Here is a 16,809-nt window from a genome sequence, read left to right on the forward strand (position 1 = left end):
CAGCGTGACATATTCTTGATTTAAAAAAGCAGATGATGAATTTACCGTTAATTTTTTTATCAATAGAAAAAAAAAATACGTTTCTAATAATAAATATTTAATATAATTATTTTAATTTAAAAGATAAAATGTAAACCAATATGATTTTCCTAAAAGAGAACAAACCTGTTTTGATCCGGTGTGGGCGCCCTCTAGTGTTCTATTGGGAGACTAACATTTTCTATACTATAGTACAATCGGAGTCACAAATTGTTCGAAATTCAAGATGGCCATGTGTCACGATGGTCTCTTGAAGTGTTCTCGCTAAGTTTATTTGTTTTGTGTGAAAATAGTGTTTTACCACGATGGCTGACTTAAGTGTTGATATATCAAAGTTGCCGGACGAGATAAGAGACAAATTAGCTGAATTGGACTTAGAGTTATCCGAAGGTAAGAGTGCAGTAACTTGCGGATCACCATAGATCGATAATTTGTTAACTTAAGTTTATTTTGTTACCATTATTATTGTCTGGTTGTTTTTTTCGGGGTAAGGACAATTGTGTCCGTTGGGGCATAAAATATTTGTTGATGGTACAGAACAGGTTTATCTAGTATTGACGCAATGTGTGACAGCTGACGATGTTTTTAGCGAGAGTAGCGTCTTGTGTTTTCTTAGTTCTCGGTCTTGGGGTACTGATAATGGTATCGGGGCTACGGCTCACGCTCGAGTTGTTACGCGCTTTGTCACACATCGGCTGTCAAGGAATGCAATTGTATGCACGATGGCACTCCGGCCGCAGGGAAATATTTCGAACGATCGCAGAAACTTTGCAGCAAACTCACGTATTGCGAAGATTTGACCCTAAAGCAGCTCTTGAGCGCTTCAGTGGTCTCTACAATGTACATAAATGTAGTTTTGCATGTGTTTTCCTTATTAACTGGTGTGAGTGACTGGGCGACCACAAATAAAATACCCCTCGCGCTCGCACAATGCAGTATTACTCATACCCTTTGTACATATTTACATCATACTCAAATCCAATTTAAGCGTCTGTGTTTTTAATGAGATACTAAGTGCTTACAATTGGCATTTTATGACAAATAAATACGATTTTACAGGTAGAAATATGTTGTTGATAGTTAAAAATTCTTTATCATTTGATAAGAATTTTCTTGAAAACTATTGATTCATAAGTAGATATGTAGGATTCGTTATATTATATGATGTTGTTGATAGGCATCTAGAACAGGCTATCTAGTTTAAGTGCTTTTGATACCTAATTGAACTGTCAATTGATAAGTCAACACACTCTTAAAGTAAATCATCTATCAGGGGACACATATAAATATGTAAATACATAGATAAACATTATATGCCATACACTACACACATAAATATGGTTAGTGAGTAAAGATGGGCTATATATGCATGAATATTAGTGTTACATAATAAAAACAATAACATTATTGTCCCTGAATAGGGGATTTACTGGTAAAATATGTAACAAGCCAGATACTGAAATTAAATACAAGATTAATTGGTTTTAACCTTTCATATTGTGGGTTCAAACCTTGGTTGTGATGTATAGAGCAAGATATATCTCCTTGAAAAAATGCAAAAAGATGACTTAAAAATTTGGCCAGGATCCGTATCATACAGATACAGGAGATTTAAATATTGCTATGTTCGGCCCCTTATCCAAACAGCATGATATGTACTACCATTGCCCATACAGTATTCAAACATTTGTGGCACAGTATCCATTTGTGACGAGTATAAAGGTCTAAGATAAATGTCCGTTGTGTAGTCTGGCCACTTAACATACCTATTTTATACGTATGTAAATACGTACGTACGTATGTATGTGTTTGTGTCATACTTATAATACCATGTGGGTATCCACATGGTATTATAAGTATGACACAAAAACTTGATCTACATGTTTTTATTCACCCAGCCCAAAGCTTTGGCGGCAGCTTTCAGGGCATAAAAGTTCCTCTTTATTTTGTGTGGTGTGCCTTACAACATACAAAATTATCCTATTTTAAACTACAACCTTGTTGTATAGAAGTTGGGATGAATTTAATTTGTTTGAGGAAGCAATGAAACAACACAAAATACTACTTTATTTGAGTTACATATTTTGTTTGAAACAGAGTGTACTGTCAAGTTTGGCAAAAAATGGGTACACTCATCATACTCAAAAATATGTTCCATCCCATAACACAATATGACAGCTCTTATGTAAGCGATTAAGAACTATGGGACATATTTTTGAGTAAGTTGCATGCACCCATATTTTTACACTTAACTACATTGTGAAATGGTCCAATTAAAATTCAATTCTTATAAGATAAGATGTGCAATTCCTATAATACACAAATACATTAATTGAATTATTGTAAATATACCAAATATTATAAACTATTGTACAGTCAGCAGCAGAAGTTGCTAAGCGGGCGAGGTGTTCAAAATGATTTTGACGCGACTTTATTGTTAAGACAATAAGAGTGTGTCAAGGAAATTTTGAACACCTCGCCCGCTTAGCAACTTCTGCTGCTGACTGTAACTAAAAAGGCTTATTGTTTGAACTAAACTGTCGCCTACATTATTTCTGAAAGTCGTATACTTTCAAGAAAAGAGTTTACTCCCATCTCTGAGGCCGGCAACGCACTTACAACCCCTCTGGAGTTGCAGGTGTCCATAGTCCATGTAATTGCTTACCATCAAGCGATTCGTCTGCTCCTTTGCCTCATATATCATAAAAATATAGTAATAAAGACACATGTCTGTAACATCTACCTATGTAAAAAAACGTAGCAACAGCCATAATATCACGTAAGATATGCAGACGCGTTATTTAGTTTGCTAAGAAGTTAAATTACTCCGAAAAAAAGATTAAAATTAAATATTTGTGTATTTACGTTTTTTACCTAACGTACATACATACCTAGATTCGTAGAGTCTTTGTCTTCGCTTTGCGCGCGTGACTAACATCCCAAACTTAATCATATTGTCATATACCTGTTTATATTATGTATAACAGTTTTGTTTGGCGACATAAAATCTAGATTTTTTACTGTAATTTAACATAAGACTTTGAAAATTCCGTTTTTCTTAGTTGCCTATCTTGCAGCTCTAAACTGAAATGTATGTCCAGTCAGAAGCAATAATTGCTAAGCGGGCGAGGTGTTCAAAATTACCTTTACGCGCTCTTATTCTCTTTACAATAAAGTCGTGTCAAGATCATTTTGAACACCTCGCCCGCTTAGCAACTATATATGCTGCTGACTGTCCGTGAATTAAGTGATAGATAGGCTAGTAGTAAGTAGGTAGGCTATTTATAACTCACAAGTTACTTTTATTTACATGGTTCCACACCTCATTTAGTGTTTTCGAATCACATTCTTTATTTGCTGTCAATTTAACTCATCTAATTCTGGATAACGTTGGACACCTATGTATAAAAGTCTCGTCAGTACTCGTAACTTAATCTGAGCTTTTGTTACTCTTCTAGTCCATTGTTAGTATTGTTACCGACTAAGAGCATTTTCACATTGTCCGATCCGATATCGAATGTCAGATGATCCTTGGAGAACAGCAGCTACTAGACTACGAGTAGCGGTACATAGTGCGGATAGTGCCCTATACTATAGCAAGTATAGCATCAAGTCTTTCATTTTTGGTTTAAGGTTATCTTTTTAACAATAAACATTTAAACAATGAGTAAATAAATATATAAAAGGGGCTTTTTAAATTTTGACCTCTTTATAGTATGATCGGACAATGTGAAAACGCTGTAAAAGAAGAAGTGTATATATGTATGTATGTTTGTATACCAAAAATCCTGCAGCTCAAACGTGTTAGATGAATCAGGGTGGAATACTTACCTTTAGTAATCATTTAAAGTCTTAAATTTTATTTTACTTGTTAAATAAGATATAAAACAATGGATTAGCAGTTTTATTGTTTTATGTCTTAATCTGCCGCCATGCCAATTCTATGCGAATATTTCTGCCAGCAACGCTATGCCTACTATTTATGTATTGACTGATGGACCGTGATGTTTCGTGATGTTGATAATTATAAAATGCCTTGCGAATTATCAAATAATTACTCTTTATAAATACTAATGGGGCGTGGAACGATCTACTTACAATAAGCTATTCAAAATGGGACTTTAGTCAGTGGTGAACACAGTTCAATTTCAAACGAAAGCTGGTACGCTATTCCAGGCATTTTAATATGAAATGACTTAAAATAGTGCAACTGATGAGAGCACGAAAGTTATTTATGTTAATTCGGTCGAATGTACGTTGTTCATAAATAAGCCTGAAAACAGCATTTACACACAGGTTATATTATTCAAAATTAGTGTTGAATACAAAGTTTCCTTATATCCTGATTCAATTCTGACTTCAAACTCTTAGTTCGTCGACTTAATCCTTCCTAAGAGAGTCGGTGAAAACAGCCAGTGGCATGTTAATTAAATGAGCTTATAGACGCCTCCTGTTCCTTTGTCTGGCGCTAACAGCAATCTCAGTAATAATACAATAATACACTCTAAAGGAAGTTTTAAAACGAACTTTAGCAGGCAGAAGTTAAGACTTATTTTTGTTTGATCGTGACACTAAAACAATTGACTGGACAATTTAGCATCCGGACAACAAGTGTAATAACAGCGTAAGGAGTGAAATGATGTAAATACTATGCACCTGTGTTTACGATAAAACTATACTGTTGTTTGTGTTAATGAAACATACTTAAAGGCACTCCTGAATTGACGCACAAATTGACGTATTTAAATTGTATTTTTAAACCTTTAACCCCGTGGAGCGCCCCAGTATCACAGTAGTATGGAACTCCTATACTATTTAGTATACCACGTGTGATATAAAGGGGCCCACTGATTATCAGTCCGCCGGACGATATCAGCCTGTCAGTTGTTCGGAACTGTCAACTTTTTTTTCTAAAGGGGGGCCCACTGACTAACAGTCCGCCGGACGGTACCGGCCTGTGAGTTGTTCGGAACTGTCAACTTTTTGTTCTATCTGATAGGCCGGTACCGTCCGGCGGACTGTTAATCAGTGGGCCCTAGGGGTCACAAACCCGGTTTCACCGAAATCGAAAAAACCCGAAAAACCGGGTTTTCAGCCAATTGCCAAAACCGGGTTTTGACTTTGATAAAACCCGCTTTTTCGAGGTTTTCGATTTGACAGTTTTATAAACATAGTTTAATTATTTTGATGAGCAACAATTACTTCAGAGTTTGTTATTATATTTAGAACAAAACAATACATTATACGAAGTTCGTATACGTATTATATAAAAAACTGCTTACTATTTTCACTAGTTATCCCTTAATTTCCTGTACTACGTAGTTTAAATAACATTTTAGTGGGAACGTTCGTTGATCTCTAGTTAAAAATGTTGATTGTATAGTAATTATGACAAAAGTCAATCTCGCGATATTTACTATGTACAGTTTTCTTCTTCTTTGTTCCTTCAGGTTCCTTTGCCTTTGTTAGAAATGGTTAAGAAAGTGTTGGTCCTATCTGTCCAGTCCATGATCGCCTTCCACATCAGATTTCTTATATCCTCAGCTGATGTAATGGCCGCAACCAAATCAAAGCCCTTGTAACTCGTTTAGCGAGTTGGGTATTATCAGCGGTGTGTGTTTCCTGAAGGAGGACTATGTCAACCCCGTTGTCACGTAATATTTTGCTCAGGCATTCCGTTCCAGAATTGCTGACCATGAGGTTAAAAACTTTATTGATGGAATTTGATGGTCTTGGTAAAGATAGAGTACCTATATAGAAATGTTGTGGAAGACTGAATAATAAACCATTGATCCTAAGAATACTTGCTTATTTTACAAATTATATGTAAAATCGAAATCACCGAAAAAACCGGAAACCCGGTTTTGCTGTTGCACAAAAACCGAAAAACCGGTTTTCTAAAATACGCACGGTTTTGTGACCCCTACTGGGCCCCTTAACTGACAGGCTGATGTCGTCCGGCGGACTGATAATCAGTGGGCCCCTTTAGGGCACCCCAGGGGTAAAACGAAAGTAAAATTACCATATTCAAGACTATCACTATCGTAAAAAAGTGGCAATAACGTGCATACCCTGAAATTGGTGGTAAATTAAACTAGAATTTTCATCATAATACCGAATTTCAGTGGAGTGTTCAGTTGTTACACAATATTATGAAAATTGTAAAATATAAAGTTATCAGCATGTTCGTTATGGCGAGAAACTGATTGATTTATAAACTAATAAACTTGCTAGTATGAGTCTAAAGTGAAAATGTTAGAAACTTATTTTATATTAATAATATGTGATATAATTAATCTTGTTTGCCAATATATATCTTTTTCATTGATTTTTTCAATACACAGTTACTTGTAAAATCATAAGAGCGTATCATATAATATATTATAAAGCACATCACTTTCCAAGACGATATTACACTTGACCACGCTCCTATTTACATTGACACTGGTGCGACCAAAGTTTCGGCGGGTTTCTTATGGCAGAACATATTAAGGGCCAACATTGTAAATTTATAACATCCACTGTACTGTACCATATGTTCTTGTGAATAAACGTTCATTCATTCATTCATTCATTCAGCATCGAGCCGCATTTTATATATGAGAAATTGCTCGTTAGTATGAAGATGCGTACGCATGCTTTCAGCTTTCCGATGCGTACGCATCTTCATACTAACGAGCGATTTCTCATATATAAAATGCGACTCGATGCTGACAGATGTGATTCCACCCTAACGCAGTAGCTTGGTGTTTCCTTCCTACAGATCCCTCATATTGTGTCAATGGGTTAATACTCAATTAGGACGCCGGCACCAGGGGGCCGTGCTGTTTTATGATGATGAATGAACTAATCTATCTATTCAGCCGCCAACCAACCGTCGCACTAGTTGATAGGTTTGTATAACTTGCCTTACTATGAATACTTAAGTCATAAGTCATTTATTTGCGAAGAAATGTGAAGCATTTTTATTGACTACTATCGTAACTCATACTCGCAAGCTCGTAGGTTTGAAACGACCGCTGCGTACTGGCGAGTGCTTGCCTTGACAATAATGAACACAGCTCTACAAAGTAGTATATAACGTGCTTACAAATTAGGTACCAACTTGAAATATAAGTTATCAAATCTTTGTTATTATCTCTATAGGTATTACCTACTTATGTTAGTACTCTCTTGGTAACACACTATAGGTATGTGTAGAAAAACGAGAGTTTAAAGTGTCAAATGATGGTTTTGTTTCATATCGTGAATAAAATTAAAAATACTTAAAAATATTTTATTTGAATAAGGACCTTTTCTCATCAAAAAAGGGTTACTTCTCTGGTGGATAACCACTTTTCTCCAAACATAATAAAGCGGGTTCTACTGTAAATAATAAAAAAACAATCATTTCAAATCTTCAGTGACAATAAAATTGCGTAATAATGTCGAAACAGGAGAACTCGTAACTAATTTTTCGTAATTAACTACTCCGAATATGAAATTATCCATAACTCTTAACGAAATACCTTTGAAATGCCCGTCATTTTTGCGAAGCGCACTTCGTGTTCAATGTTCCGGGAACAACGGTTTCGGAATTGCAATAATGCAGAAATTAGGTTTCGAGATTCGGTCAAAACCTCCGGGTCAGTTGAACATGAGTACAGGAATTCCGGAATCCCGAAACACCGGAATATCGGACCGATTTATACGATATTTCAATACCGTAATTGAAATGAAGAGGATCAATATACAAATATCAAAAAGTCAGTATTGGATTTTTTGTTTCTATTTAACAAAAATGATGAAATTACGAAGAAAAACGCGATATTTGCGAATGTTAAGTTTAAGCTACCTATTACCTTAATATTCCACTCCGTACTGCTGTTTATCTTCGTTTATTAGTTTTCTGATCAATCATGACCCATTTTCATTGGCGACTAGTTATTAAAATATATTTTAAAGTGGTCGTGTTCTATACCGGTTTTAATTTCGGATCGTTTTAATTCTGGTATTGAGAGCCAAAATCGGATTTCAATACCGGTATTGTGAATCGTCCGGTATTGGATGTCCTAGTCAGGTTGACTTCAGTCCGTCATTTGACAAAGTTAGCTTAGACTGGAGTGGACTCTAACTTGTACTACGAGTATCAGTCCAGTCTAGTCTTATAGACTATAAGGTCTATAAGATATAGCCTCAAACCGGCCACCGCCGCCACCGGTGTATTAGGTCACATTTTTTTAGCGTATGGTATCTATTTCAGTTTACAATTTTTAAAATATAGCAGTGCGACTACGACTACTTAAAAAACCAGATCAAAATATTTTCATAAAAATAATTTGATTTGTTCCCTAGTTGTATAAAATATCGATAAAACCTGAGAAATATCCGTGGTCAGCCGGGTTGACAGTGATGCCATTATATGTCTCACTTTGTTAAATCAAGGAACAGTCAGCAGCAGAAGTTGCTAAGCGGGTCAGGTGTTCAAAATTACCTTGACACGCTCTTATTCTCTTAACAATAAAGTCGCGTCAAGATAATTTTGAACACCTGGTTCGCTTAGCAACTTCAGCTGCTGACTGAACAAACGTGTTAATCAAATTTCAACTTGTGCAGTCGACCTCAAACATATGTTTGTTTACACTTTTGCACCTAGCTCGTTTGCAATACGGTAACATATTAAAACATAACTTTGACTTCGACTGTATACCGAACAAAGCATCGACACAACTCTCATTTCGCGACAGATCTATTTTTTACCACGATCGGTGTTGCCATTGTTTACTTTTTGTTTACCCGTACTTGACTTTTTACCGACATTTTCTATTATTTTCTGGTGAACATTGTGAACGTTTAATACTTGTCACGCAGTGTTAAAATGACATGTTTATATCATATCGTTTAATGATGTCTTTACTATATGTTACTTTTAGTTGTATTGAAAGAACTTTAAAGAAAAACACACACACGTGGAAATGTTACCTTATTCTGTCAGGTTGTGTTAGCAACAAGGAAAAAAGCGGCCAAGTGCGAGTCGGACTTCCGTATTTAGGGGATTTATGACGTATTAAAAAAAACTACTAGATCTCGTTCAAACCAATTTTCGGTACATCATATATTTTTTTAGTTTTATCATTCTCTTATTTTTTAGTTTTAGCATTTTACCACTTTGGAAGTGTCTCTCGCGCAAACAATTCAGTTTAGAAAAAAATGATATTAGAAACCTCAATATCATTTTTGAAGACCTATCCATAGATACCCCACACGTATGGGTTTGATGAAAAAACATTTTTTGAGTTTCAGTTCTAAGTATGGGGAACCCCCAAAATGTATTGTTTTTTTTTCTATTTTTGTGTGAAAATCTTAATGCGGTTCACAGAATACATCTACTTACCAAGTTTCAACAGTATAGTCCTTATAGTTTCGGAAAAAGTGACTGTGACATACGGACAGACAGACAGACAGACATGACGAATCCATAAGGGTTCCGTTTTTTGCCATTTGGCTACGGAACCCTAAAAGGGGCAATATTATGAGTATGAGACTCGTTTTCTTGCGACTATAGCAATAAGATACCTCAGTAGCGCATTGTAGCTGATATGCCGTCGAAAAGTTTCCAATTGCGAAATTTCCTCTTAGGGGAAAGAAAAGTATTTACGTGTGTCAAGTTGATCTAACGTTGACCAGTACAGACATATAATCATTCTATATCAGGTAGTTTTCTCAAAATAGTGTAACCAAATTAGCGAGAGTAGTTAAGAAACATTCAACTTTTTGGCTTTTTTACATTGTCATATCGCTTGTGTGTAGTTTATGAAATGAACACCAAAGCCAAGTTTTCTTTTTTCTTAGCCTGGTTTAGTGTCCCACTGATGGGTAAAGGCCTCCTTTCCTCCACTCAACCCTGTCGTTTGAATTTTCCCTCCAATCCGGATAAAAGCCAAGTTTTTATTGAAATTTAATGCCTAATATTTGGGAGACCGAGCTTTGCTCGGAAAATATGTAAAAACTCAAAAATGCGCCTTTTTCCAGAGATAAGACCTAGCTAGATCGAAGTAATAAATTTCATCGAAATCGTTAGAGCCGTTTCCGAGATCCTCAAAATATACATAATATATAAATAAATAAATAAACAAACAAGAATTGCTCGTTTAAAGGTATTAGATTAGATAGATAAATTTATCGTCACAAAACTGACAGTGATTCACTTTTTTTAACAACTCACGCTAATTGTGTACACTATTTTCTGAAAACCCCCTTCAAGCTTCTTGTATCTTAATAGAATTATACAGTCAGGCGTACTTATATCCCATTCCACCCGTGTTTCTCTCTAAAGTCCGCTTTTAAACTGGCACCAGAGCAACTACTGAGCGTAACAAAAAAAAGGGAAACGTCTTCCTTCGAAGTGTTTCTCAAAAGCAATAGCAAGAAGTAATAAAAGATGTTAAATAAAATTGAACGTTTTGAAGTGGAAACGAAGTGCCCGTGAAAATCGATAAAAACAGTCTGAGCTTTGAGCTTTCTTGACAAGGAGTCGAGTACCTGCTTATTACTGTTTTTACATAATTAAAACAGCGCATTGTTGGATGAAAGGGAACATTCGTTGATAATAACCTATTTAAAAAATGATATTCGATAAATGACTGAAAGAACATTAAATGTCGTATCCATGTGTTCATAATAATGCTTTTTATTTAACTTCACATGTAGATCTAATTATTTCAATTCAATTTCAAGCTTTTGAGAAACGGGGCCCTGATAGCAGTTATGTAATAAAGTCAACGATTAGCCTTGTAAACTTGTAAACATCCATTTAAATTACACCATTATTTCAATACATATTTACAAGCAATACATTATTCACATTGTTGTTAGAAAACGTGACATATACATATCGCGTACACTTAATTCAATTTTTATTTGCCTTATTTATATGTGCCGATTGTTATTATTGAAACCGAACGGGTTCTTACTATTTATCGTTTCATATGTGTGGCGGTCCAAAATCGCGGATTCAAATCTCGGTTGTGCTGTATTAGAGCAGCTAAGCGGGCCAGGTGTTCATAATGATCTTGACGCGACATTATTATTAAGAGAACAAGAGCGTGTCAAGGTAATTTTGAACACCTCGCCCGCTTAGCAACTTCTGCTGCTATCACAGTACACGGACAATGAGACAAGTTACACCGACTGTTATTAACAATTAAGTATTGTTTTACTCGGCTGCATCTTCAGTACAGTCAGCAGCAGAAGTTGCTAAGCGGGCGAGGTGTTCAAAATTACCTTGACACGCTCTTATTCTCTTAACAATAAAGTCGCGTCAAGGTCATTTTTAACACCTGGCCCGCTTAGCAACTTCTGCTGTTGACTGTATGTCGCATAGACTCCGTCATTGAAACCATACATATTAGATTAATCCTCTTAAAAATATTTAAAAACCACTCATTGTGCCAATCAGTCCAGTCACTGACCCACTTCCTCCGCGACTAACCTCGACCTCGTTGCTAAACTATAATCAATGTTCACAGGTGACATCACACAGAAGGGCTATGAGAAGAAACGGACGCGGCTGCTCGCGCCATACCAGCAGCAGCCTCAAGGTATGTCAGGCTACACTGCGAAATCGTATTTATACCTGAGAAAATACGCCCTGACTATGAAATACTTTGGCCTAACTGAAAATTACCTTGCTATCGTTAAAAAATATAACGATTTGGGGCTTATAGTCTGGGGCTCGCTGACCGTTTCAATTTTTTATAATGGCGTATTTTCTAGAGTATTTTGTATGTCATAACTAACATCGCCTAATACTAATTGAAGAAGGTCGTATCTCAGAATGCTTGGAGGTAGGCTGAGTGGCTATCGAGATATTTGGGGAGATTTTTCTGTACCAGTAACGCTGTAAAATCCATGTAACATTACATCGAAATGCATTGTTTAAACTGCCAATGTGTGTAATTTAAGTTTGTCTAAGGTAACTCAGCACTGAATTATACGTTATTAAGTGTATAAGTGCTTAACTTTAGTTTGATTAAAATAATTGTTTTTGATGAAGCTTCCACACTTTATCATTGCTAAGTCTGTCCAGAGTTAGCTTAGTCCTGGGTCTGAACTCTAGTAACAATATTTATGGTAATACATATATATTAATGCAATAGGTATTTTTTAAACTCATAATGTATGATGTAAATTATAGTCCTTTACACAATAATACTGTTCGTAATGTGAATGCGCTATTCGAGTGATTTTATATTGCACGCCGTTGTAACTCGGAAGAGGAAAGGTAATGTAAAAATGAATAGAACGCAAACTATATCTCCGAGCATTCTGTGAACGCGTACAATACACGTGCTGTATGTCCTCTGGGTTTGATAAAATATACAAGACATCGTATTTTCTTAAGCTGCTAAACTATTTATACTGCTCATTGTCACCACTTCTGATCTAAATTTGATGTTTATACTTAAACCCCAAGGACCTACAACATCTCAGGGATCTAGCGGTCTGCGTTTGTCATTCGATTGATTCTCGCTCGTCCCTATCGTTATAGACAGCGATAACCGAGCGACAAGTGAGAAGACTAACTAACTAGCTTCACTGTACGTCAAGGTCGCGGTAAGTGTCGCTGGGGTCAAGTGTCAATTGGCCGCTAAGATGGACACTGGACAATCGCGAAACGATGACGCCTCGATTCCGCAACTGGGGTCAAACTGGCGGGGCACAGAATCTGGATAGCCCACTTGTAACTGAACTAATCTGTACCCTGTTACGTCGACATAGCGTCTACAATTGGGCAATTGTGGTTAGTATTTGGACCGGGTGCAATGAACCTCGGTATAGTAAGAGAAGTATTATGTGCATATGAAGTTGATAGATACATACTGTCTTCTTTCTCCGGGCGCATCGGCTTGTGCGTTGATGAAATGATTGGGACCAGCAAATAAACTATTGGAAGTAGTAAAAGTAAATTGGCCTAATATTTATTAATCCTTTTAATGCAGCAAAGGCTTGTGGTATATTCAGTTCTTAAATATAATCAATTAATTTGGTATCTTATGACAGAATAACGTCAGAGACTAAAGCCACATTATAGGCTATACCTGCCTCACAATTAAATGGCTAGTCAGGCCATAATGCCATCTCTTTCACTCTTGGTTGGTCTTAACAAGGGTAAAGGAGATATTATTATGATCTCAGTCGCCAGTTGGTATTGCGGCAAGTATAGCCTACACCGAGACCAGCACTGGTGAAGAGTGTCCTCAGTCGTGACCGTCCCAGTCATGAGGATAAGACAAAGAAGAAGAAGACACTGTCACAATGAAATATAAAATCCTTGGTCTCACATGGTTCTCATTGGAATGAGTTTTTAAAACAGAAAAGGGTAAGATTTCTCAAGTTTTTAAGCAGTTAGTCCGTATAACGATTGCGGCTAACAATGATGACCGAAAGAGAATTTCTGCAAGTGGAAACGCAAATCACGTCTATGTTGAAGTGACAGCACTTCAAAGTAAATATTTTAGTTCTTGTCCTAATACATTTTGAGGCTGTATTAAAAATATAGTTATGTATAACAATAGAGTTACATCCGATGTGCTAGTTACCGAGTTCCATTGCCTGCCCGCAACGGTTCGCTTACTAAATTAATCACCAACCTTCAACAAAAAAAAAACCTGATTTACTAATGTAACCAATGGTCCAGTGTCCATCGATAGCGCTGTTTCGTTTTCTCTTATGTTTGTTTGTATATTTTTTATCCTTATCAGGTAGTACGCGTTTGTAATACATCTCAGAGAAAGTTGGCTGGCCACTAGATAATATCGATTGGTTATTTTTGCTGGCTCACATCTCAATTCGCATATGTGTGCAAATAATCTCTGATAGTACTATCAAAATGTCATCGGTTGCCAAACAAATTATATCAATACAATTTTTCTTAAGGTCGCGCGATCTCAAGATATCCGTATAAAAAGAGTCTTGTTTGTCAACTACATTCCATAAGTACTCAAAACAAGGAAGGAAGACATAGTAATTTACAATATTTAAAGAAAATATTGTAATGAGCAAAAATTACCATCCGATAAAAACGGTACTGCTTTTTTTATTTGTTCGGTTTAGTTGGTGACCACACGCACAGTAACCACACTTCACGGTACTCCAATCCAATCCAATAACAGCACACTCAATTAGAGTAACACTAATGGGCACCATCCGTATCGCCCGTTTTGTTAAAATGACAGCTATATGTCTTGATAATAGACTATATCGTGGACATCAATCTTCAGTTACAAATATAAATATATTTTTATAAAGTTACACATAATGACCACGTGATGGACATGCAATAATATTTTCTTACTGCAAAAAGTTGAAATACAGTTTGCTCATACAATATTATTTGTACATTTCTACAATTACCTGTCTAAATTAAGATTAATCAAGTAACTCAAACTCACCGGCATTGTACGCATCTACATATAAAATAAAATATACTTAAGAATCCGATAAATTCAAACAAGTGTCTTATAATGTATTTGCCTTTTACGCACGGACGGGACGTTAAAAATGAAGGCAAAACGCTATCATTTTCATTGTGTTACTGTTTTTCTTTATCAATATGGTGCATCTGTTCGTGTCCCAATTTCTGTAACTAAAACATTGACATGTCATATTAAGTATTAATCTGTTCTCACTACAAAACCTTCAAGCGTACAGCCCCTATCAATAATTTTAGGATATGTATAGTCTAAACCAAGTTTTGACAAGCTACGACAATGTTTCATGTATTCGCCAGCTCCACGATGTATCAGACGTCTACACCTAAACATAATGCAGTCAGACTAACGTTGTGTCGATCGATGACTCCTGTCGTAACAGGCTCCGGACATATCCCGGACCGTGTCCCAGCCGAACCTGATCTGTGACAGCCCATAGCTGTTACTAATCTAGGGATCATGCTTATACTGGTCGTTTGAGGCCTCATGCGAAGGAGATATTTACGGTGGCTTAGCTTTCGAGTCGCTTATAATTATACCCTCGGTACCCAAAGGAAGCACAGGATCTTAGCTTATCGGGCGATGGATGATGCGAAAATTAAATTTCCCTCAGGCCTCCAGGACGAGACGATGTAATTATAATTAATAATATGTTTATGAACCGTCTTGCTACATTCTACAGGGTGTCGCGTTCAGAATGACGGAAGGCCATCGACAGAGCTTAAAAGCTATTTGAAGCTATTATTCGTTCTACATACATGAGGGTCAAATTAAGCTACTGCTCTTGCATTTCTTAACAACCGACGCTAATTGGGTACTTACACTATTTTCTGAAAACTTCCATTAGAGTGGCTCTCTTGACATCTCGTTCACTTGTAAACGAAGACTGTTTCAATAGAAAAGCGTAGGCGTACTACTAGAGTAGTGCAAAGAAAAGCCTTTATACCTCAAAACTCACTAAAAACGAATACCTTCTGAAAACGGTATTTATTCCGATGTTTCAATTCAAGGACCAACGTTAGGCTGATTCGCTCTGAACATTTTTGGGGCTGAAGCTAGATTTGCTTGTGAACCGACGCTACATTTGTTCAGTCATGTTGAAAGGGTCCTATGCACGATATTCAAGCCAATCACGCCGGACAGAAAAAAACGGGTGAGGGAAAATATAATTATGGAAATTAGTGTCGTATTTTTTCGTGCATTTATGACGTTGTTGATAAGCGTCTATCCACTCTAGTAGGCCATTGGTAATCGTTTCTCCGTTTGTTAAAGTTTTGTTAAATTTTATAATTACAGCATGGCAATATTTTCCGTAAAACTTATATGAAACTTCAATCGTTTTACTATAGCCTTTTGTTTTGTACCGAACTGACTACTGGCCATAAGTATTTAGAGACGTTCATGTAGATATAGGAAAAGGTCTTATAACAACGTAACAAGGTCTATATTAATTTGTATAGGCACGCGTAACTAGAATCTCCCAGCATCAATTGCAGAACGGACGTGGCAAATACCAAGTGGAGTGCATCGGTCAAGCGCTCGCTTGCACACTAGCGGAGTGAATCAAACGGTAGCAGCAAAGATTCGTAGATTGTAAGTACAGCCACGCCATCAGATCTATCAGAAAGGCCCGGGTGGACCGGTTTCATTTTGTTGCAGATTTATTTCTTTGTCAGAATTCGATAATATTTGGTGGATAGTTGGAAACTGGATATATCCAGTTCCCTATTCGGAACAGTATAAGCTTAATTTCACTGTATATCCTACAAAATCTTCAAATTGAAGCTATGATTAATCCAGGCTCTAGGGCGTCTAGGCTTGCGGCAACCGAATGACCTTATTATAAAGAATCTTGATAATGCTAAACCATTGGTGGTAAATGTTGTACACTAATTGTTAGTGTTGTCGTCAGTTTTCGTCAAGAATACCAACCAAATTTAAACAGATAGCTTATAGGTTAGATAACTTCCAGTTGACCTTTCTTGCATCGGGTCTTTCGTGCAATGAGTAACCAACGCATATGCGTGCACCTTTGGAGTTCATATACACGTGGTCATGGTGCCCACTAATGACTAGAAAAAAGTAATCGAATGCCCCTAAGCACGTTTACAACATACTCGTAGTGCGTGAAAAATTACTTCTCATCTCCCTTCGTGACTGTAAATGCAACAATCTTTCGTTGCAATATCATGCCGCGTACGCGTAAGATTTTAACATAATATTACGCACTGTGTACCCATTAGTGGGGTTCACTCACACCGAACCGTACCCGCGCGGCAGCTTTGTAGCGCTAAGGTGG

General features: G+C 36.6%; 1 protein-coding gene and 1 long non-coding RNA gene across 2 annotated transcripts in view; one reads left to right on the plus strand and one right to left on the minus strand.

The window, feature by feature from the left end:
* Positions 1-16,809, minus strand: part of LOC134660964 (uncharacterized) — a 383,074-nt gene that overhangs the window by 287,977 nt on the left and 78,288 nt on the right. The gene's annotated exons all lie outside the window — the stretch shown is intronic.
* The window catches only part of LOC134660936 (disco-interacting protein 2), a 125,415-nt gene continuing 108,830 nt past the window's right edge, over positions 225-16,809 (plus strand). Inside the window, exons 1-2 of the mRNA XM_063516822.1 lie at positions 225-429; positions 11,547-11,618. Coding sequence (XP_063372892.1) covers positions 345-429; positions 11,547-11,618 — 157 coding nt within the window. The 5' untranslated portion in view covers positions 225-344. The remainder of the gene's footprint in view (positions 430-11,546; positions 11,619-16,809) is intronic.

The sequence above is a fragment of the Cydia amplana genome, chromosome Z (genome assembly GCF_948474715.1).
Source record: "Cydia amplana chromosome Z, ilCydAmpl1.1, whole genome shotgun sequence".
Taxonomy (NCBI): domain Eukaryota; kingdom Metazoa; phylum Arthropoda; class Insecta; order Lepidoptera; family Tortricidae; genus Cydia; species Cydia amplana.